The sequence below is a fragment of the Canis aureus genome, chromosome 9 (genome assembly GCF_053574225.1).
Source record: "Canis aureus isolate CA01 chromosome 9, VMU_Caureus_v.1.0, whole genome shotgun sequence".
NCBI lineage: Eukaryota > Metazoa > Chordata > Mammalia > Carnivora > Canidae > Canis > Canis aureus.
In genome coordinates, this window is record NC_135619.1 from 64,423,747 (window position 1) to 64,445,110 (window position 21,364).

The 21,364-nt window shown below is 43.2% G+C and overlaps 1 protein-coding gene and 1 long non-coding RNA gene across 11 annotated transcripts in view; one reads left to right on the forward strand and one right to left on the reverse strand.

Moving 5' to 3' along the window:
• TDP1 (tyrosyl-DNA phosphodiesterase 1) overlaps positions 1–21,364 on the forward strand; it is an 83,959-nt gene that overhangs the window by 52,130 nt on the left and 10,465 nt on the right. For 9 of the 10 annotated variants that reach the window (XM_077910332.1, XM_077910325.1, XM_077910334.1 and 6 more), the window contains 2 exons: positions 8,404–8,506; positions 21,124–21,232. In XM_077910332.1, coding sequence (XP_077766458.1) covers positions 8,404–8,506; positions 21,124–21,232 — 212 coding nt within the window. Of the gene's footprint in view, positions 1–8,403; positions 8,507–21,123; positions 21,233–21,364 lie in introns of those variants that run through there. The other variant, XM_077910335.1, reaches the window with a different exon arrangement.
• The window catches only part of LOC144321037 (uncharacterized), an 86,625-nt gene that overhangs the window by 33,704 nt on the left and 31,557 nt on the right, over positions 1–21,364 (reverse strand). The window lies entirely within an intron of this gene.

Below are 21,364 nucleotides of genomic sequence, written 5' to 3' on the forward strand. Positions count from 1 at the left end.
CCACAGCTTTTATTTTCATTCTTTTAATAGTTCTATTTGCAGAGCAGAAGTTCTTAAGTTCAGCTTAACCGTTTTTTCCTGTGATGGGCTGTGCTTCTGATGTTGAATCTGAGATGTCCCTTCTCTTTTAATGTTCATTTCTCCTTTTTTAAAAAGGCATGTACCTTATAAATCTAATCTGATAATCTTTACTTTAGTAGGTTACTTTAATGTTTTGCATTCAGTGTTAATACTGATATATTTGTAATTTTCTATTATGTGTTCCTGTTTCCATGTTTTTCTTTGCCTCCTTTTTCTCACCTCTGTCTGATTCATCAGGTTTGCTTTATCTTTCTTCTAGTAAAAAGTATAGTCCATCTCTAATCTGGAATGTATAGTCAGTTGGGGAGGGGGATCCCTGGGTGGCTTGGCGGTTTGGCGCCTGCCTTTGGCCCAGGGCGTGATCCTGGAGTCCCGGGATCGAGTCCTGCGTCGGGCTCTCGGCGTGGAGCCTGCTTCTCCCTCCTCCTGTGTCTCTGCCTTTCTCTCTCTTTCTCTCTCTCATAAATAAATGAATAAATAAATCTTTAAAAAACTAAATAAAGTCAGTTGAGGTTTTCCTCTTCTTAAACTGCTAGGAAAATGGAACTCCCATTCTGTTTGCCCTCTCTCATGTTGTTCTCCAGAATTGTTCCAATATTATATTGAAGCCTTGGAAGTGAATCATTCTTGTTAAGAGTTACCCACAGGTTTACTAATTTCTTTGCTTGCTTTTCTTCCTGGCATTCCTTTCAAGTAAATCAACGCTTACTAAATGCATGTGAGACCCCTTTATTTTTCATTCTTCTATTGATTTGCTTTCTCTCTTCTATTATTTTTTTTTTTTTTTTTAGCAGCAGCTCATGTGTTATTTTGATTACATTTTTCAGTCTGAGGTCTTGTAAAATATAGTATGCTTCGTGATTTAGAACTTAGAGCAGAGTCAGGTTGCAGGCTTCACATTCTTCGCCACTTACTACCTATGAAACGACAGGCAAATTACAAATTACTTCACTTTTTCTCATCAGTTAAATTAGGATAATGATATAGGTACAGAATCTAATAGTTCAGAATGAGAATTAACAGAATAAAGGGATTAAACTGGTATGTGTAGGTGCTGTGTATAAACTGCTCTTGTCACATATGCATTTTTCATTTCACACTCATCGTTTTAAACATATTTAATTTCACATTACCATCTAATCAATATACATTACCAGTCTGATCCTATTTTCTGTTGACTTTTGCTCATGATGGATTGGGATTATTTTCCTATTGCTTTGAAATTTGGGATAAGTGTCTCTTCATTGAAGCTTTAACTGTAAGAATCTTCTTTCCTTTGAGTGGAAATCTGTATCTCCAGATTTTGTTTCTGACAGTCTCTTCAAGAGCCTAGGACCAGTGTCTGTGGATGTCTTGACATGGGGTATGACCTAAAACTGGCACTTTGGTATTTAGAGATCCGAAAGAAGTGACCAGAGAGATTGAAAGTAGAAAACCAAAGTTTAACAGAAATCAAGGGAAAATATCTCATTTTTAAAGGAGGAATCTGGGTGAGTTATGAGAGTTATATGCTGCTAAGAGATCAAATAAGGTCAAAAAGTTTCCATTGGATTTGATAATGTGGAGGATTTCTGTGCCTTTGAGTGATTGCAGTATAACACTATGGGGAGAAGCCTTATGAAATGATACAACAGATTGAAGACTAAATGAGATTTTTTTTTTGTAATATAGCTGGTACAATAAGAAAAGAAATTGAAGGCATAAAGATCATGAAGAACTATCTGTACTTACAGGTGACATTGTAAATAATAAAGTTCTATTAAAAATGCTATCAAAAAAAAATGCTATCAAAAGCATCAAATAGCTAGAAATAAATTTGACCAAACTTGTGTAAGACATCTACACTGAAAACTACATAAAACACTGCTGAAAGAAATTAAATACATGGAGATGTATATAACATGTTCATGGATTAGAAGATTCAGTATTGACATCAGTTGCTCCCTACTTCCTTGATTTCACTATAATCCTGATCAAAATCCCAACAGAGTTTTGTTGTAAAAAATCAACAAGCGGATTCTAAAATTTATTTGAAAATGCAAGGTATTTAGAAGGCAAGACAACTTTAGAGAAGAACAGGCTGATTGCAAAATTTACATGTATATATACAAAGGATCTAAAATAACCAAGATGGTCTTAAAGAAATGTACTTACAGTACCTGATTTGAAGACTTGGCATAAAACAAGAATAAGACTGTGGTATAGTATAAGAATATAGATATTCTGGGATCCCTGGATGGCGCAGCGGTTTAGCGCCTGCCTTTGGCCCAAGGCGCGATCCTGGAGACCCGGGATCGAATCCCATGTCGGGCTCCCTGCATGGAGCCTGCTTCTCCCTCTGCCGGTGTCTCTGCCCCTCTCTCTCTCTCTCTCTGTGACTATCATAAAAAAAATAAAAATAAAAAAGAATATAGATATTCTAATCAATGGAATAGAGTCCAGAAATAGATGTAATCAAAGACTTTTGACAAAGGCACCAGGCAGGAGGAGGACGTTCTTCTCAGTAAATAGTGGTTAAAGCAGTTGAAAATCCATACAGAATAAACAAACCTTGGCCTATCTTAGGCCATAAACAAAATTAATCTCAGATGATAGACCTAAGTAAGAAAGCTAAAACTATGAAGTGAAAACTGAAGAATATTCTCATGACATTGGAGTCAGAAAAAGTTTAGTAGATGGCACAAAAATGCACTTGGCCATAAAAAAAATGTATTTTTGGAATTCAAAAATATTTTAGAAATTCAGTTCATCAGAAGACACCATTTGGGGATGGCTAAGGAAGGCCTTTCTAAACAAGACCTCAAACTCAGAAGATGGTAAAGGAAAAAAATTGCAACTTGGATAAATTGTCTCCTCTTCCCAAAAAAGAAAGAAAGCAAGAAAGACCTGAAATATAAAGGTTCTCATTAGCACTTCAACAAACTGGGAGAACATTTGCTGCATAATTACAATATATGAAAAAGCCCCGTGAAGAGAAAAGAATGGCTCTTCAAAGATGTCCTAATTTCCAGAGCCCGTGAAGGTAGCAGATGGAATTATAATGTGGGAGATTATCTGAGAGTGCCCAGTATAATCACAAAGGCACTTACAAGTGGATGGAAGAAGTCCAGAGTGATGGAGATAGGAAAAGAACTCTGCTGACCTTGTTGGTCTTTGAAGACCAAGGTTGAGACACAAGGAATGCAGGTGTCCTCTAAAAACTGGAAAACGCAAGGAAATGAATTCTTCCTTAGAGCCTCCAGAGGAAATGCAATCTTGCCAACACCTTGATTTTAGTCCAGCAAGTCCCATTTTAGACTTCTGATCTCCAGAAGTTTAAGATAATAAATTCGTGCTGTTTTAAGCCACTAAATTTATGGCAAAGCAGCAATAGGAAACTATGCATACTGGTTATCAGTAAAAAAGACAAGTAACACAATTTTAAGATGGTTAACTCACAAAATTAAACCTAGATGTCCAATAAATACAGTTAAAAACACTGAACATGGGCAGTCCTGATGGCCCAGCGGTTTGGCGCCACCTTCGGCCCAGGTTGTGATCCTGGAGACCCGGGATCGAGTCCCACATCGGGCTCTCTGTATAGAGCCTGCTTCTCCCTCTGCCTGTGTCTCTGCCTCTCTCTCTCTGTGTCTCTCATGAATAAATAAAATCTTAAAAAAACTGAACACCACTAGGAATCAGAGAAATCAAATTTAAATGAGCTCTATTTGCCCATTAGGTTAGCAAAAATTTTCATAGACATTATCCATCCAGTGTTCTCAGGGATCCAAGAGTCTCTTATACGTTGTTGGTGAGGGTCTAAATAGGACAGATGTTTTAGAGGGAAAATCCATCAAAATTTAAAAATTATTTCCTAAAGAAAAAATTTGTGTATACCTATATCCAACTTAAATCTTTCACAGTATCCTTCCATATCATTTGTGAAACTTTTTCTCAATGCATAAAGAAACAGTCCAAGGGCAGTACGAGAAAACCAGCAAATGCAAATCAAAAGATAACTGCATGTGTGTGGTGGGGGGTGGATGGGGAGGAGGGAGGGGGAGACAGACAGGCAGCCGGATTTTAGGATGGAGTGACAGAAACATTAGTGAGAGTTAATCATTTTCCCTCCTCGCCACACAGCTGCTCTGTCTACATCTTCTCTCACATCTACTGCCAACATTCTGTTTATTGCATCTGTCTGTGAAAGTATCCAGACCCCCCGCCCCCGGTCCTCTAAGAGATGTGGCTAAAAGCTCAATCTGTTGGCCATGTCTGCACTTTGTGTCGCTGCTGCTTAGATTAAGTACTCATTATGGAAGAAATGTTTTCAGTGGACACATGTTCCCATAACAGTCATCCTTGTGGTTTTTGTATACCTTCTAACAAAGTCTCGAAGCTCACACTGTGGTGCATTTTGTAATGTATGTAATTGTCAAGTCACTGTTGTAGTCAAAATACATGTCAATTATACTTCAAGTAAAAATGTATATAAATGAAAATTTTTTAAGTCTTAAAAGTAAACTGAATGAGCAGCTTAAACAGGTGCTCAGCCCAGGGTTGGAGGTGGTAGATGATGTTATTGCTTATTACCAGACTTCAAACTTTTAAAGATGCATGAAGCCAGATTGGCCCAGTGGTCCTCTTCGTTGCCCCCTTCTCCTTTCTTGCATGGCTGATTTCCCAGCATGTTACCATGAACGTTGAGATAAACACTCCTCAGCAGTGAGCTCCCAGTGAAAATAATGGATTTAATCTTTCTGGTTGGAAAATGTAGGTGGAGGGCAGCTCTCTAGTTAGGATGTTGGATGTAGATGTCACTAGTCACTGTAGACTGTTGTCCAGAAAGGGATTATGGCCTCATTGGCCAAAGCTCCCTTATTTTAGGGACAAGAAACTAATGCCTAGGAAGAAGAGTGCCTTAGCATCTTGTTGTTAGTGGGGAAGACAGAACAGAAATCCTCTCACCCAATTGGGGGTCCAGGGATCTTTTTTCAACATCTGCCTTCTCTGGATACCTTACTTAGATGGCATCCTTATGCTTTCCATGAGGAACTTTGTTATGTGTCATCAGTTTAAATTTACTCTTAACAGTGTCAGCTCTACAAATTGCCTAGCTCAGTAACTGACCATTAGTCTGCTTTGTGATGTGTCAGTATGCATGGGCTGAACTGTTTTCCAGAATTCCCTTTCTTTCCATTTCCCTACATGTTTCTGGTAGGAGTGGGCCCCAGAGGAGTTTCTTGTTGGAGATTTGGAGGGCACATGTAAAGTAGCAGTTCTTTTTATTTATTTATTTTTAAAGATTTTTAATTTATTGGGGGGGGGGGGGGCGGGGCAGAGACACAGGCAGAGGGAGAAGCAGGCTCCATGCAGGGAGCCCAACATGGGACTCGATCCCAGGTCCCCAGGATCACACCCCGGGCTGCAGGCGGCGCTAAACCGCTGTGCCACTGGGGCTGCCCAGCAGTTCTTTTTATAACCTACATATTGTCATATTGAGCCAGCTCAAGTCGTTGGCAAGAGGCAGCAGTGGAAATATAGAAGTGCAACGTCTGTACCCATTCCAGGTTTCTGCTTCAGCTCCTCTAATCCCTGGACCTCACCTGACGTGTGTGTCTGCCCCCCAACGCAAACAGGCATGGTTTTAGTCTCTATTTATGGTTTTCGCTTGTTGCCCATGGTTCTAGCTTGTGACTCTAGACTGTAGATCCATCTTTCCTGGTTTCTGCTGTCCCTGTAGACTTCAAACTCCAGCTTCAGGGCACAGATGGCCCTTAAAGACTGCTTTATAAGCTCCTGCAATTATATAAGTTAAATTCCTCTGAGTACATACTCTATATGGTACACATCCTCTCATCCTCCTCCTTTGATTGAACTATGGCTGCCCTATACCTGTTTCTGAGAAGCCTCTGCTTTATTCACTTAGCAGTTTGGACAGAATTTGTTGGACAGTATAACTTTGGACATCTGGGATCCCACCGTCTGGAATTCTCCAATTTTCAGAATCCTTTAATGCCTCTAAAGAATAGAAAATACGTTAAAAACCCCAATCTTCTTTGATGAAGCATCATTTGATACCCAGTAACAACAGACCTGAGCACTGGAAGGGGAGAGAGCAGCCCCATCCAGCAGGAGACCGAAGAAAACTGAAAGAACAAGGATAGAGAACACGGTAGAAGTGAACCTAACTAATGGCAGTGGCCTCAGCTGGAAGCCAAGACTGGCAGTAGACCTAGATTCTGAATGGAAGAGAAAAGCTAGAATTCCTTTGGAGTTTTGGGAGCAAAAGAGCTGGTCATTAGCAGCCATGTGGTGTCACTGTACCTCACAAGACACTGGGTTTCTGGTAGACACTTGTAGGTGCCTGTCTATACCACACAGGCAGGGTTGGAATTTGGGGAAAATACCCCTTGTCTTGGCTGCCCTGGGTACCAGTGATCCAAAGTGTATTCAGATATGAAAAAATCCATAAAGATGTTCTTTCAAGGAATACCGACTTACAACCTAGAGAGCTTACTAGTGACTTTGAGTATAATTATTCAAGATGCAGTTTAGGTTCCAGATACTTGGAATTCTGTTAGAAGCTAAATACAAAGGAAGGATTGGAGGAAACCATCTGAAAAAGGTGTCTTGGTGGTCTCTCACGGTCTTTACCTTGGAATGAGCCCTCAGATCTTGGAATGTTGAAGTACGACTAGTCAGTGAAGAATGAAAGCAAGCTTTCCAGAAAGTACCTCTGGCCTGTGATGGTTACAGTTAGATAGTACATGTCAAAAGAGCATTCAGGCAATAATTTAGAAAGTGGGGGAAATATTCAAAGAGAGATTGCTTCTACCTTACACTCATTAGTTGGTTGTGCCATTGGACCTATGGTTTTGCCCAGGAGGTCACCATATTTTGTTAATGGCTGAAAGACCTGAAAGTAACCTCTCATCTTGGACTTCGAAAGAAAACAATTTTCCTAGAGTCACAGTACCACTATATTGTCAACTTCCCACTTGCTCTACATTTTCTGTCTTTGTGATCCATCACAGATGATGATCTTCAGGATTATGGCCCTTGAGCATCAAAGTAGAGTTTCTTGTTCTCCGCATGGTCCATTAAAGAAGGCACGGTTGTGTTTAAGTTAGTTTAATTGTTTTAGCAGTTGTTCAGCTCTGATTTCCATAGTCCTTGTCTGTTTCCATAGGACCTTGAACAGAAATCATACTTTTCACCTTACTTGGTTATTGCTTATCCTTGATTCTGTGATTCTTGTGATGTCAGTTCAGCACTTGCTGCAGGAGAATACTTGATGCCCCAGTGCATGAATTTTGGTAGAGTTCCCGTTGTCCTTGAAGTTGGGCTGTAAGGGTCTGAATAGTTGAGAATATTCTCTATTCTGAAAACAAAATAGAGGGCAGTCCCAGTGGCTCAGCGGTTTTGGCACAGGGCATGATCCTGGAGACCCAGGATCGAGTCCCACATCGGGCTGCCTGCATGGAGCCTGCTTCTCCCTCTGCCTGTGTCTCTGCCTCTCTCTCTCTCTCTCTCTCTCTCTCTCACTCACTCATGAATAAATAAATAAAATCTCTAAAAAATAAATAAATAATAAAAACAAAATAGAATTTGGATGGGTCTCATTGGCAAAAAAAGAAAAAAAATCATGGTGGGTGTGTGTTAATTAACTGGTGGGTGAGGGTTCTTGGCCTGGTTTGATGCAGGAGAGCATGTTTCTAGAGCTGATGCCTCAAAGCTTATGTCTGTTCGATAGCATCTGGGTTCCTCCCATCTGGTCTATTCCAAGGCTTTTTTCTTCTGCGTACCCGCAACTCTGCCCATAGAAAACATGACTTTGAACACTCCCATTTCTTTCTGGATACAAATGCCAGTCTACTACCCTCAGCTGTTTTCTTTAGATTGAAGGTAGAAATTATCACTTTCTGGCCCACAACCAAAGGAAGAAAAAAGGAATGTGAAGTTTAAGATACTATCTAAGATCATATTAACAAAGTTTTTTCTAAAAACTACTTTGGTATATAACAAAGACTTTCTGGCTATACCAGAGTCCTGGAAAGAAAAAGAACTTTAGACAGAAAAATAAATCTAAGGATAATTATTTGAATAGCTATCCTCGGGGAAAACACAGATAAGGGCAAATCTTCCCCAAATTAACAATTAGATAAATCCTCAGGATTATAGCACAGTAGGATTTCTAAAAATACACAACTCTGCTAAAAACTGAATGAATGTGATTGCAGCTTATCTGTGGTTTTGACCAATGCCCTTGCAGCTGTGAAAGTTTGACCTGCACTGAAATGTCTCACTGAGCCAGCCCTCTCTGTGTCCTTTTCCCTGCAGCGCAAATCTGTCCAAGGCCGCCTGGGGAGCATTAGAGAAGAATGGTGCCCAGTTGATGATCCGTTCCTATGAGCTTGGGGTCCTTTTCCTGCCATCAGCATTTGTAAGTTCACATTTGAAACTGCCTGAGTGGTCACACATGAAACAAGTTGGGTTTTCATGTTCTCTTCCTTCGATCATTATGACCTGCCTAAGGCCAGGAGGTAGCAGGACCAGGGTTCTAATCTAGAGCCTGTGCTCTCAACTGCTGGCCTGTGCCAACAAATATATTTAGCACTCGCTATTCTGGTGCAGTGAGATTGCTGCTCTCAGGGAGCGTACCTGATGACAGATTGAAGATAATTGCTTTGGGAAAAGTTAATCACATGTTTCACAGTATTTAAATATTGTTAAGATTCATTACAAGATGGTAGTGACAGGTCACCGAAGGGATGACTCAACCAAGAGCAAGATGTTCCTTTGGAGGAGGTCTTTGGAAGCTAGAAGATTTGAGGGGGTGGTAGGGTGGGGAGAAAGATGCCTAGGGTTTAGGGTAGGAGGAGAGGAGTGGGAAGGGCATCCCATGTTGGAAGTCGCATGAGCACGTGTCAGGCAAGGAAACTCACAACATCTCGAGAAGGAGTCCAGGGGGTCACAGAGGGCCTGTGTGATCAGACTCGCTGGTAAGCCCCCTAGAAACATACCATTTTGGAAGCTGTATCTCTCTCTTGGGGTGTCTAGCACAGCCAGCTTGTCTCCCCGCGTGGAACAGTTCTCCACTTGCAGCCAAAACCAGACAGTATGCCTGATTTTCATGTTGGGACTGGTTGTACAGGCCTTCTGATTTCTAAACACTAAAATAACTCTTGGGCCAGAGAGATGTCACACAGACCCAAGACCACTTACCTTGCCCCTCACATTCACTCACATATTCAGTGGAATGCAATCAGAACTGCCCACATGACAGGATGGCTAATGCTTTTTTCTTTTTTTCTTTTTCTTTTTTTTCTTTTTTTTTTTGGTAGTTGAGCTTATGATAAACACACACATGATGCAGCTCCATTGTAAACCACTTGGACTAGACCAGAACGCTTTTCTAAGGGAGTGTTGTGTACTTATTCTCAGGCTTAAATCCAGACCCATGTGACGTGTAGGCATAGTCTGAAGGGGCACCTGAGAGCCTCTCCCACCCACCTGTCATCTTCCCTACCTCCCTACCACACACCAGTGAAAAGTACTTTTCTCCCTCTTTCCTCCCTCTGTCAATCTTTATCCATCTTTTTCTTCTCCAACTCAGAGGGCTTTGCTACAGAACTGTCAAATAAACTTCTCCTTAGGGTAATATCATGAAATTCTAGCACTTTTCATTTTTTTCCTACAGAGTCAGTGGATCCTAACACTGCTTACAGCTGCTTCCCCCTCCATATCCTTGGAGACAGATGGTTCTCCCCTTCCCCCTTTTCTCTAGACAAGGATATGACTTCCCTAGGGTTCCACAGCTGAGTGGGCTCCAGACCTCAAACCACCATCTCTTACTGATTTCCCCCCTGTGATCTTTCAGCTTTATCACAGGGAAATAATAAATTTACAACGCTGGGATAATAATAGTAATTTGGTGTGACTGTAGTGACCATAGCTTTGAACTAAGGCCAGGATTATTTCCCAATAATAGCTTAAGTAATGGAATAAATTCCATGTCACTCTTGTTTGACTTTTGTCGTTTGCATATGCCAAATTCTAGACATTTCTAACGGTTCTGACTCCATTCCTCATCACAGAAATGGTAATAAAAAAAATCTATTGTGCTTTAGGTCCTCTAGACCCTGCTAAGCTAATTTTTACCTCTGATTCTATTTCTAACTGTACATTAGAGACAGCTAATAGAGGAAAAAAATAGGCATAATCGTTTAGAATCCCCAAATTAGACTCTTGTCTACTGTTGCAATAAGAAAGAGCCCCCACTATAGCACATTCTAGATAAGAGATTCAGTTATTTATAAAGATTGTCAGGCAAGAATATTAACTCCTCCTCCACTATGCTGATAGATTCAAGAGTGAGGCCCCAAGTACAGTGACCAAAAAAGACAGTGTTTATCCAGCAATCTGGGTTCCTTGGCATGTCTTAAGGTGCAGATCCTAGAACAGTGCTTTAAAGCAGGCTTCCTCCATAACACTAGTGAGAACCCAAAACTGTCACTGGTTTATGGTCAGTCTTTTTTTGGGTGGGTTGCCTGTGTCCTTCACTAAACCATGCATTATTTGGGCAGGGTGCCAAAATGAGGTGTGCAGACAAGACACAGAAGTATTTGACATTGGGGCACCTAGGGGTTTCAGTCTGTTGAGCGTCCGGCTCTTGGTTTGGACTCAGGTCATGATCTCAGAGTCATGGGATTGAGCCCTGTGTCGGGCTCCACATTAGACGGGGAGCCAGCTTGGAATTCTTTCTTCCTCTCCCTCTTTCAAATAAATAAATCTTAAAAAAAAAAAAAAAAAAAAAGCATTTGACCCTCCCAGGAAGCCTACGAGTCACATTGAGCAAGGTCATTTTAAAAAGGCACTTTCTGGGACACCTGGGTGGCCCAGGGTGTGATCCCTGGGTCCTGGGATTGGGTCCTACATCGGGCTCCCTGCATGGAGCCTGCTTCCCCCTCTGCTTATGTTTCTGCCTCTCTGTGTATCTCATGAATAAATAAATAAAATCTTACATACATACGTACGTACATACACAGGCACTTTCTTTGAGAGATGTCCAGGTGCAGCCTAGGTGCCAAGATCTCTGAGACAAGTAATTAGCCTCAGTAAGCAGAACCCAAAGGGCTGAAAGTAGGTGTTCAGGTCCTTTTCGTTGCTCTCAACAGAAACAAACTTGAGCTTCTGTAAGTCCACAAAAGGAGGGTAGTTTTTGAAGAGATGCTGAAAGGCCTGTCATGGCATCAGTGGCACAGCAGAGCCTTGAGGATTGGTGTAGGGCCAGCCCTGGGAACCTCAGCAGCATACCACCTGTCTGGGTAGCTCCCACTGGTGACACCTCTGCAGTGGCTTGTGCACTCATTTGGCAGCCATTCCACATTTAAGGACTGCCTGAGGTTAGTTCTGTTTTTCATGCTTCTGTCCTGCCCTGACCCTGTCCCGTAACAGCAGGCCTGTGTCCCAGAGAAGGGCAGATTGTTGTGAGCTAGGAAGCCACCCTACTGCAAGAGGGTATCACCCATAAGTGAGTTGTGTGTTTTATCAGTTTGCATTAAACCATGTCAGGGAATTTTGCAACAGAAGAGACTTTGTCCTTAAGCTACTGTGTCACTTACCGGTATATGAAGCTTCTGAATGACCAATAGACCTTTGCTTGGTCTTCACAGAAGAATTACATTAACAATTACACTAACATTTATGGTTTTGACTCTGAGGGCAACCCAAAGATCTTTGCCATGAGGTGATTTGTCAGTTTGCTGAGGTAACTTGAATGCAGGATGAGACATTTAGCTTGTGAAGGAGAGACTGTACAGCACAACTCCACGGCTGCCCTCCTCAGAGTATATCCCAGGCTCATAACTGAACATTCCGGCCTATCTGGAGTGACCTTGCAGTCCCTCTGTTCAGCTCCACCAGCTCTCCATGCCTCCAGCTCAGGAGCCCTGAGGATAGGAGGAGGAACGAGATGGAGTCTTCCTTCTCATGAAGTTCACAGATAAGTTCAGGAAAACAGATGATAGTATGTGATGAGAACTGTGGCGTGGAGGGTTCACAACATATGGACTCTGAGGAAAGGAGCATGCAATCTGCCGGGGGGCCCTGCGGAAGGCTTCAGTAAGGAGAGACGTTTGACCTGGGTCTTGAAAAATGAGTTATGAGCTTAACCCATCGTCAAGGGAGAAGAGGCTTCCAGACAGAGAGAACAGGGCAGGTTCTATTTGAGGAACAGCAGGCCATTCCATGTGCCTGGGAAGGGGCTGTGATGTGGCTTTTTGGGGTTTTTTGTTTGTTTTTAAGATTTTTTTTTTTAATTTATTTATGAGAGACAGAGGGAGAAGCAGGCTAGGCTCCCTGTGGGGAGTCCCATGCAGGATTCTATCCCAACACCCCAGGATCATGACCTGAGCCACCAAGGTGCCCCTAGGCCATAGGCTTTGAGGTTGGATGCCTGTTTTGAAGGAGACTGGCAAGCAAGACCCACCAGAATTGTACTTTGTCCCAAGAGGAATATAGAAAGCTACCAGTTTTTTAAGCAGGATTAGTGATGTAATCGGGCCATTTTTCAGAGAATTTGAAGCTTATAAGATACTTATCCAATTATGAGTATAATTTAAGTTATATTATTCAAAAGGTACCTGAGGATAAAGGCCTTGTAAATCTTATCAAATCATCTTCATCACCTAAGCCATACTATTATAAAAATTTGATTACTGATTCCTATTACCTTCACCCTACCATCCAAGCTCAAAGTGTATAAAGTCACCTCTGATTCCTCTTTTCTACCCAAGCTTTGGTGCTTAATGCTGCTTAATAACTTCCTTAATGCTGCTTGATAATCAGTCACTTCTGGTCATTCTTGCTGCCACTGTATCCATGGCATGTCAGCTCCTGCTACAGTACCCTCCCACCATGCTTCCCAAGGCAGCTTCCAAGCTCCTCTCCATACCTAGCTGCCAGAGTGTCTGTTAAACCACACATCAGGTCATGTCACCCATCTTCAAATCTTGTTAGGTAGAAGCCAGACTCCTTAACATGGCTGACTTTTCTCTTCATCCCCTGACTCCTCTCCTGATTACTTGGGCCTGACCACTTCTCTCTCTTTCCTGGCCCTTCATGTTCCAGCTCATTATGAATCGAGCCCATCTGTATTCTCCAGAGAAAAAAAACCAATAGGATCTACAGGTACGTGTAGAAAGAGATTTATTGTGAGGCATTAGCTCACATGATTTTGGGGCTAGGAAGTCTCAGCCTCTGCTATCTGCTAGCTAGAGACCCAGGAGAGCTGGTGGTGTAGTTGCACCAGCTGTAGAGTCTAAAGGTCTGAGGATCAGGAGAGTTGATGCTTTCAATGCCCATCTGAGTTTGGGAAAAGACCTGGGTCCCAGCCAACAAAGAGCAAATTCATCCTTCTTCACCCTTTTTGTTCTAGTGAGGACATCAACAGATCGGATGATACCTACCCGTATTGAGGGGTTTGGGGCAATCTGTTTCAGTCTACTGACTCAAATGCTAGTGTCACCCAGAAACCCCCCCCCCCAAGACCCCAAGTGAGTAACGTTTAACTGGTCATCTGGTATCTGATGGCCCAGTCAAGTGGACACCTAATAACCATGTCATCATTCATCAGACTTAACCTACATCAGGAACAGCACCCCTACACCCCCAAACCCACCTGCCTTCCCTGTCTCCACTCTAGATTGCTCCTCCTTTGCATCCCACAGCTTTCTAGAAACTGGGCTTAGCACATAGCCCTTGTATTATTGTTTCCTTGTGTGTGTCCTTGACTATAAGCTGCTTTCTCCCAGGGCTTGGCACATCTGTTAGTTGATGTTGCTTCCTTTCAGTTCCTAGAGTACACTGTACTGTGAGGAGAGCAAATGTGGACAACAGTGGCTGTGGACACCATGTGGATTTAGCCAGTGGACGTTGTGTGCAGTAGGTGTTCAAATATGTTTGTAAGCAATTTGCAATCTAGAGTGGCTCACCTATCTTGTTGAAGGTAAAGCACACGTGCACACCCTTAGGAGTCTGTTGCGGTACTTGGAAATGCCAATCCCTATACCTTTAGTAGATGTTCTTGAAGTTTCTGTATAGTTAGTCTCAAAGGGTTACTGATGAAAACTTGGTTTGTTATCAGATGAGGCCTTGCCTTCATTACTTCAGTACTAGTAAGACTTGCTTTTTAATATTTTCAGTTACAAGTTTACCAAATAGACTTACTTAATACCCTGTTCTATAATCACTTCTTTAACTGGACATCGTCCAAAATCCGGTTTCTTTAGATCAGCCCACCTTTGTGCTTCTTAGCAGAGCTCCAAATCCAAAACACCCACGCTTTCTGAGTTATCAGTAACGGGAGTTGCCACTTTCGTCCTTCCCCTGGAGGCCATCCTGATCCTTGTGTTCTGGAACACTGACTTGAGGTTGGCAGTGCAAGCAGTCCAATTTTGTGCCCAGAATCAAGAGTCTCAGACACTGCTGATGCAGTCACCTAGAGGGCCCCTCAGCTCCGCACTTTGCCACAGCCATAATAATGACCTGTGACTCAGAAACCAATGGTTGCATGGAAGGACATTCTCTATGTGGTAAAAATAAGGGATGCGGAGCCACCATCTTTCATTCATGGTATGGAAGCTAAGTCTCTGGTAACCAGTGATTGATTTGTTCTCATTTTTTCTGCTTTTAAATGAATGAATCAGTAAACCTAACATTTCAAGATGAAACTAACTGGCTTTAGAGCCATAGGGTCAATAGCTTTCCCTTTGGGAACACTTTCAGGAGCTTTGGGGATTGATGTCAAGGGTACATTTGATTGTGTACATAGTGCTTAGCTATTGTTCCACAGTAGATGCTTAAAAGACCATTCTTTTGAGGTCTAATACCAATTTATCAAGTATATAAATTTTGTTGGGTTTATGCCTTTAAGTGTATTTAACTTTTAGATTAGACTCTAACTCATTTAGGTTCAAAAAGTTTTGAATATAGGAAAAATCCAACAATTTCAAAGATGGGTGGCTGTATTCCAAATCCTAAGGCATCTGTCAGTGTTTCAGGGAGATAGAAGTTTTCTATTTGAACTTCATGCATTTTGGTGTTTATGGAGCACATACTTTGTTAGGCACTTAGTCCTAGACTCAAGCCTGCCTGGTACTTTGGGGGCCACAACGCCTCCTACCTCTGGGAATTAATGCACATGACCATCTAAGAATCCTGGATCAATGGCCAAAACCCTTTCCTCCAGACAAAGGTAGTCTGAGCTTTCCTGCACTTACCTTAGCGCTGAGGGACACCTCAGCCCCTTCTGAGCCCTAGATGCGTCTGCCTCCAAGATGGCAGCTTCCCTTTTCTTTCATCAGAATCAGAAATGCTTCAGTTGAATCCACAAGAACTGTATCAAGTCTCTCTTCTCCGTTGCGGTTAAGCTATTTTATATACCACAAGTATTTGCTTTCTTATTGTCCCTGTGGCTCCAGCTGGAAAAACTGATGAAATTCACAGGAGCTGCCACCTTGAACCTCCCCTCCCCACACCATCCCTGACCATCTGCCATCTGTTGAGGGTACTCAAGGCTTCCCACGGGGCTGCAGGTGATCAGTACTATTTCAAATGGAGTTTTCTCCTAAGCTATCGTGTTCTCCCACTCAGCCAATACAGCCGCTTCCTGGCATTCTACTCCGTCTTTCTCATTCACATCCAGTCGCCACATCCTGTCCCCCTCTGCCCTAGCAAGAGTTTTGGTACTTGCTGCTGTAGGTCATTGTCCTCTCCTTCCCTGGACTGACGGGATTGCATCTCTCCCCTCACTCCCCATCTTGGCTACGACTACACCTCCAGAGCTCACCTGCCAGGGTCTGCATTCCCCTGACTTTGAACCTGCAGTGCGTCCTCTTGGCCCACAAGACAACGTCCAGAATCCTTTGCGTGACAGCAGGGCCCACTGCGACCTGGAACAGCGTGCCTCCCAACCTCTGTTCCTGCCCTTCCCCCTGCGTCCTCCACACCCCCAGAGCTCCAGTCACCTGTGAGTGCTTGTTGGCAGATGAGCGAGATAGGCTGTGTCACGAGTAGCACAAATGCCACTTATTAGTTGCATGATCCTGTGCTGCTAGTCTTTGCCTCTTAGAAAGTGAAATAATATGGAAAGAGAATGTAGAATGTGTTGGAAAACAAACAGGGACCAAGCCAAGGAACTCTGGGAGCCCACAGTGCTGGAGGAACCAAGATGACTGGAGTTGGGGTCCCGCATACAAGCTGTTAGGCTTTGGACCTGTTCCTTCCATGGGCTTCCATTTTCTCAGTGTGAAGTGGGGACAGTGCAGTAACTAACTTTGTAGCATTGTTTGAGAATTGAGAGTGCCTATAAATCATTTAATCAGTGCCTGGCACTTGGCAAGCACTGAGCAGTTGGCGGGTAGCAGCACCAACACGTGGACCAAGCAATTCAGCAGGTGGGAGGCAGAGGTCAAACTCTTGAACTCATACCCGTGGTGATTGATAGGATGCTGTTCCTTTTTCTCCTTCTGAAGTATACTCCACCCCATAGACCTAGCCCTTCACTTATCAAAAACCCACCCTTCTTGTGCCTGTTGGACTTATTCCCCTCCATGAAGCTTTCCCTAAGCCCCCACCCGGAAACACAGTGGGTCATACACGGCCTTATGGGAAAGACCAAACAGCCACCTTTCTGTATTTCACCTCCTTGTCAATTAGGCCATCTTTGATTACCTGTGCTATTTCTAGAAGGCTCACTGTCATTACCGTTTTACCCAGGAAAACTTGACGCCTTGTAAAGGGTTTTACTGCTGGAGGATGCTGATCGGATGCAACTAAAAAATACACAGTACCTCCAACTGAAATTCAAACATGTTTCTTGTTCTCTCTGGTTGAGCTAAGCCGCCAAACTTAATCCATCACGGTGATAACAGCTCTTTTCCTCCCAGGGCTGATGAAGGGAAAAGCCAGTAATTTCTCAAGTGTGATAGCTGTCCACCCTCTCACCTGGTGTTTTATAAATATATTGTCTTAACTGTCTTTTAAGTATCTGTGCCTGGGAGGGTGCCTTCCTCTGTTTTATAAACTGCCAAGTGATACCACTGTGATGTATAAATAATGATAATTAGATGACAGCCTCAAATTATTTGACACCCAGATTGAAGGGGAAAATGGTACTTTTTTTTCCCTTTCCACCCCTATAATACCCTAGAATTTGATCTAAATGGCATTCAGGAAAGCATATTACTTCCTGTCAGACATGGATGGCTCAAAGCTTCTCATATGTGAAGTGAGACAGCACAGAACAGGCACGTGCCAAAACACGTTGGGGCATCAGATGTGGGCCAGGCTGTAAAGGCTTGTCATCCTTTACCATGATTTTTTTGAAGATAACAGAAATAGACTAGGAGCCAAAGGATATGGAAGTTTTTACCTGAAACTCCATGTAAAGTATTTGCTAATCATTAAATGACATCACTTCCCAACCTCTGGACTCATTCCAGAATTTGGTTCCTCATGATTTGGTCTGTGTTAGCGTTACCTCTTACACTTTCAAGGAACTCTTCCTTTATTGTGGCTTCTGGTGGGTGAACATGAGATTGTCTGCTTAGTTGAAGGAACAGAAGACTAAGAATCAGAAAGGCAGTGTTTGACCTCCAGCCCTACCACTTAGTGGCTATACGACTTTGGGCATCTCTCTAGCCTCCATTTTATTTCGTCCCCTATAAAATAGGAGTAATTTCATCACAAGAACATGGTAAATGTACTAATTTCTATCCACATGCAAGTCATGGTCCTAAATAACTTACTGTCAGCATACGATTTACTAGGTGAGGAAACTCAGGCCCAGAAGGGTTAAGTAATTTTCCTAGAGTCACACAGCAAATAAGTGATAAGCACAAGGAAGCACATAAGGTTCTTCTCAGATCCAGAACTTGTTGAAGGTTAGCTGTGAGGAGGGCATCAGCACTGACTGATGTGGAGATGGCCCAGCAGCCCTCTGCTGGGAAGTGTGGGCGAGGGGGCAGGTGGCAGTGTTCCTTTTCAGGTGTCCTTGGTCCTCCTGCCCCCACCCTCCTCTGCCTTCACATATCCCTGATTTTTAATGTTTCCTTCCTTGTCTTTGAAATCCATTTCCTTCCCCTTCCATTGACCCTACCCACTCTCTTCTGAATGCAGCTGGTTTGTCTCTGAGCTTTTGTCACCATGCTGTCTTGTGTCCCTGTTACCATCTGCTGTCCCACCTCCCAGGCTCTAAGTCTTCTGACTCTGGCAATTAGATCTGTTCTCATCTGTGCCCGTCAGTCAGCCTTTAGAGTGGAGCTTCTCCGTTCAGAAACCTGCAGCTCCCCAGTGTATCAGAGTCGGGGCCATACCCTTTAGCCGGGGGACCCGTGCTGCTGTGGATCAGAAGTGACACATAACCAACCCCAACCAGGGTAAGAAAAAAGGCAAACCCGGGAAGTGAGTCCCTTGCTTCAGGCACAGCTGAATCCAGGGTTTTGGACTGTATTATCAGTTCATTTTGAAGTACTTGAGAGCCCCCAGCAGCTCAAGGCTCCCATCTTACTAAATGAAAGATTGCCTCTTCCCTGACACCTCTGAGAGGAGTCACCAAGGCCTGGGGTTGGGCCCAGTTAAAGAGGTACAGGCCACAGAGACCCATACTGCTTCCCATTCAAACCGTCTCCAGGGATCCCTGGGTGGCGCAGCGGTTTGGCGCCTGCCTTTGGCCCAGGGCGCGATCCTGGAGACCCAGGATCGAATCCCACATCGGGGTCCCAGTGCATGGAGCCTGCTTCTCCCTCTGCCTGTGTCTCTGCCTGCCTCTCTCTCTCTCTCTCTCTCTCTCTCTGTGACTATCATAAATAAATAAAAAAATTAAAAAAAAAAACAAAAAAAAAAAACCGTCTCCAGTCAGGTTCTCTCCAGTGTTGTCAGGCCGCCTCCTGTGCGTTAGCTCATTCACTCCCCATCCCCCTAACGGGCCTGCTCTGTGCTTTTCCAAATCTGCCTTGTGTTATGCTGATCTCCCTTGATGTTCTTGCCTGCCATCTCTCTGTTTATCAAAATTAGGCCAATTTCTCAAGACCCAGCTGTAATCTTTTCTACAAAGCCTTTCCTTATCCCAAAATTGGTAAAAAGGCATTTCTTCCTTTTCTATGTTGCATTCAATAGGTTATCACTTACCGCCTTTTGATGTGTTACTCATCATCTTCATCAATGCTGGACCTTTCTTCATCGCCTGTACCTTTCTACAGGTCTTCTTGTGCACAGAGCACTTACACGTTTGATTTGTTCTTATGCAAAAGCCTCTAGAGTCAGCAGACAAGATACCTTTATCCTATTTTTGCAGCTCAGCACTGCTTGAACACCAGCTGTGCACCAAGACTAGGTGCTGATGTGGAAGACACTTTAACGTGATGACATTCAGATTGCTTCATTCTGATTTTGCAGATGAGGAAATTGGGGTCTAGTAACCGAGTGTCCAGGTGTCCCACTGACCATTGTTTTTAGCTCCTGGAACACACAAGCTCTTTGTCACCTCTGCACCTTTTCAGATGCTATTTCTTCTGCCTGGAATATTTCCACTCTCGCCTCTTCTAGCCCGACTCCTCTTTCAGAGTCTAATTAAAACATCACTTTTGGGGATCCCTGGATGGCTCAGCGGTTTAGTGCCAGCCTTTGGCCCAGGGCGTAGTCCTGGAGTCCTGGGATCGAGTCCCACATCAGGCTCCTTGCATGGAGCCTGCTTCTCTTTCTGCCTCTCTCTCTCTGTGTGTCTCATGAATAAATAAATAAAATCTTTAAAAAAAAAATCACTTTTTCAGGGAGGCTTCTATTGGCAAACCCCCCCCACCCCAACCCCCATGTCTAAAACAGGTCTATTCTCTCTTGTAGTACTTCTGCTTTTCTTCATAGTGGTCCTCACAAGTATGTATTTACTTTACTTATTTATAAACACACTAGACTATGTGACCCATGAGGACAGGGATGATGACATCTTTGTTAACTTTAGGCACTCAGTGCCTGGCACCATGCCTACACAGAAGGGGCACTCAAGAAATGTGTTGAATGAACAAACGCAAATACCAGCCATTCTCACAACTCCGTGAATGCCAGAGCAATGTGTTAGAATTCAGATTGCCTGAAGTCCAGGGCAGCGTAACTCCAGCTCTTACCACGTCCTATCCAAGGCCCATGAGCAGTCTCCCCTGCTCACTTCTCTGAGCATCAAGACTAAGCACTATAGTTCTGGTTCTTTGTAGAGTTCCAAGGACACGAGCACTGTTTGACATGCGGGTATTTAGGACAGAGGGTGGGTATGTGTTTGGATGGGTAGACAGAAGGGATGAGAGGCAAACTGATTTGCAAGCAAGGTGCTGGGATAACCCACCAGGGAAGCCAGAAGAGGAGGATCAGCGTGTGGAGGCATGGGGAGCGTGAGGTTCACATGTTAAGCACCTGCACTGCTGCAGGGGCCCTGTCCTAGAAGGCTGCAGTGGTTCTCCACATCAGCCGAGATACAGAATACCTTGTACCCTGGTTAAGATCTAAAAATAATACCCTATTCTGGAGTTCTTGGAATAAACCTTCCATTTTGGTGAGTCTAGAATAGTTTTTGTTTTTATATTCCTCTCACATTATATTGGAACACTTTCATTATACATGAAGGCAACTTTTATTCTTACACCAGAGTGAGCAGCCTGTTACTATAGCAATATTGGAATTATTTATATACAGTGTCTTGTACACACTCCTTGCAGACTGTACAGAGCGGTTAGGAGAAATGGGCTATGAGAGCCACAATTGTTTTCTCTTTTGTTTTCTTTTATTAAACTTTGTGAACTTTGTTAAAATTTAATTTTTAAAATTCAAACCTCCTCTTTTTAGGAAAGATTAATTTAAGGCAGGTGTAAATATCTTACCTATCAAACATTGAAAAATAGCTCTGAAATAACTTCAGTTTTGCTATGAGTACCATAAAGATATCATTGCTTCTTGAGATCTTTTTCAGAAAATGGGGTGCAATCAGAGATTCCCTCTATGTGTTCACAGGGCCTGGACAGCTTCAAAGTAAAACAGAAATTCTTCTCAGGGAGCAAGGAGCCAGCAGCCGCCTTTCCTGTGCCATATGACCTGCCTCCAGAACTGTATGGAAATAAAGGTAGGATACACATGAAAGGAAATCGTGTTTGGTACCAAAACAGAAACTGCTCAAAAGAAGCCGTTGGTCTCTCAGTGGGAGGATGGCTCATGGAACACTTTGGAAACAGGCTTGCAAGAAGCCCCTTGGCTG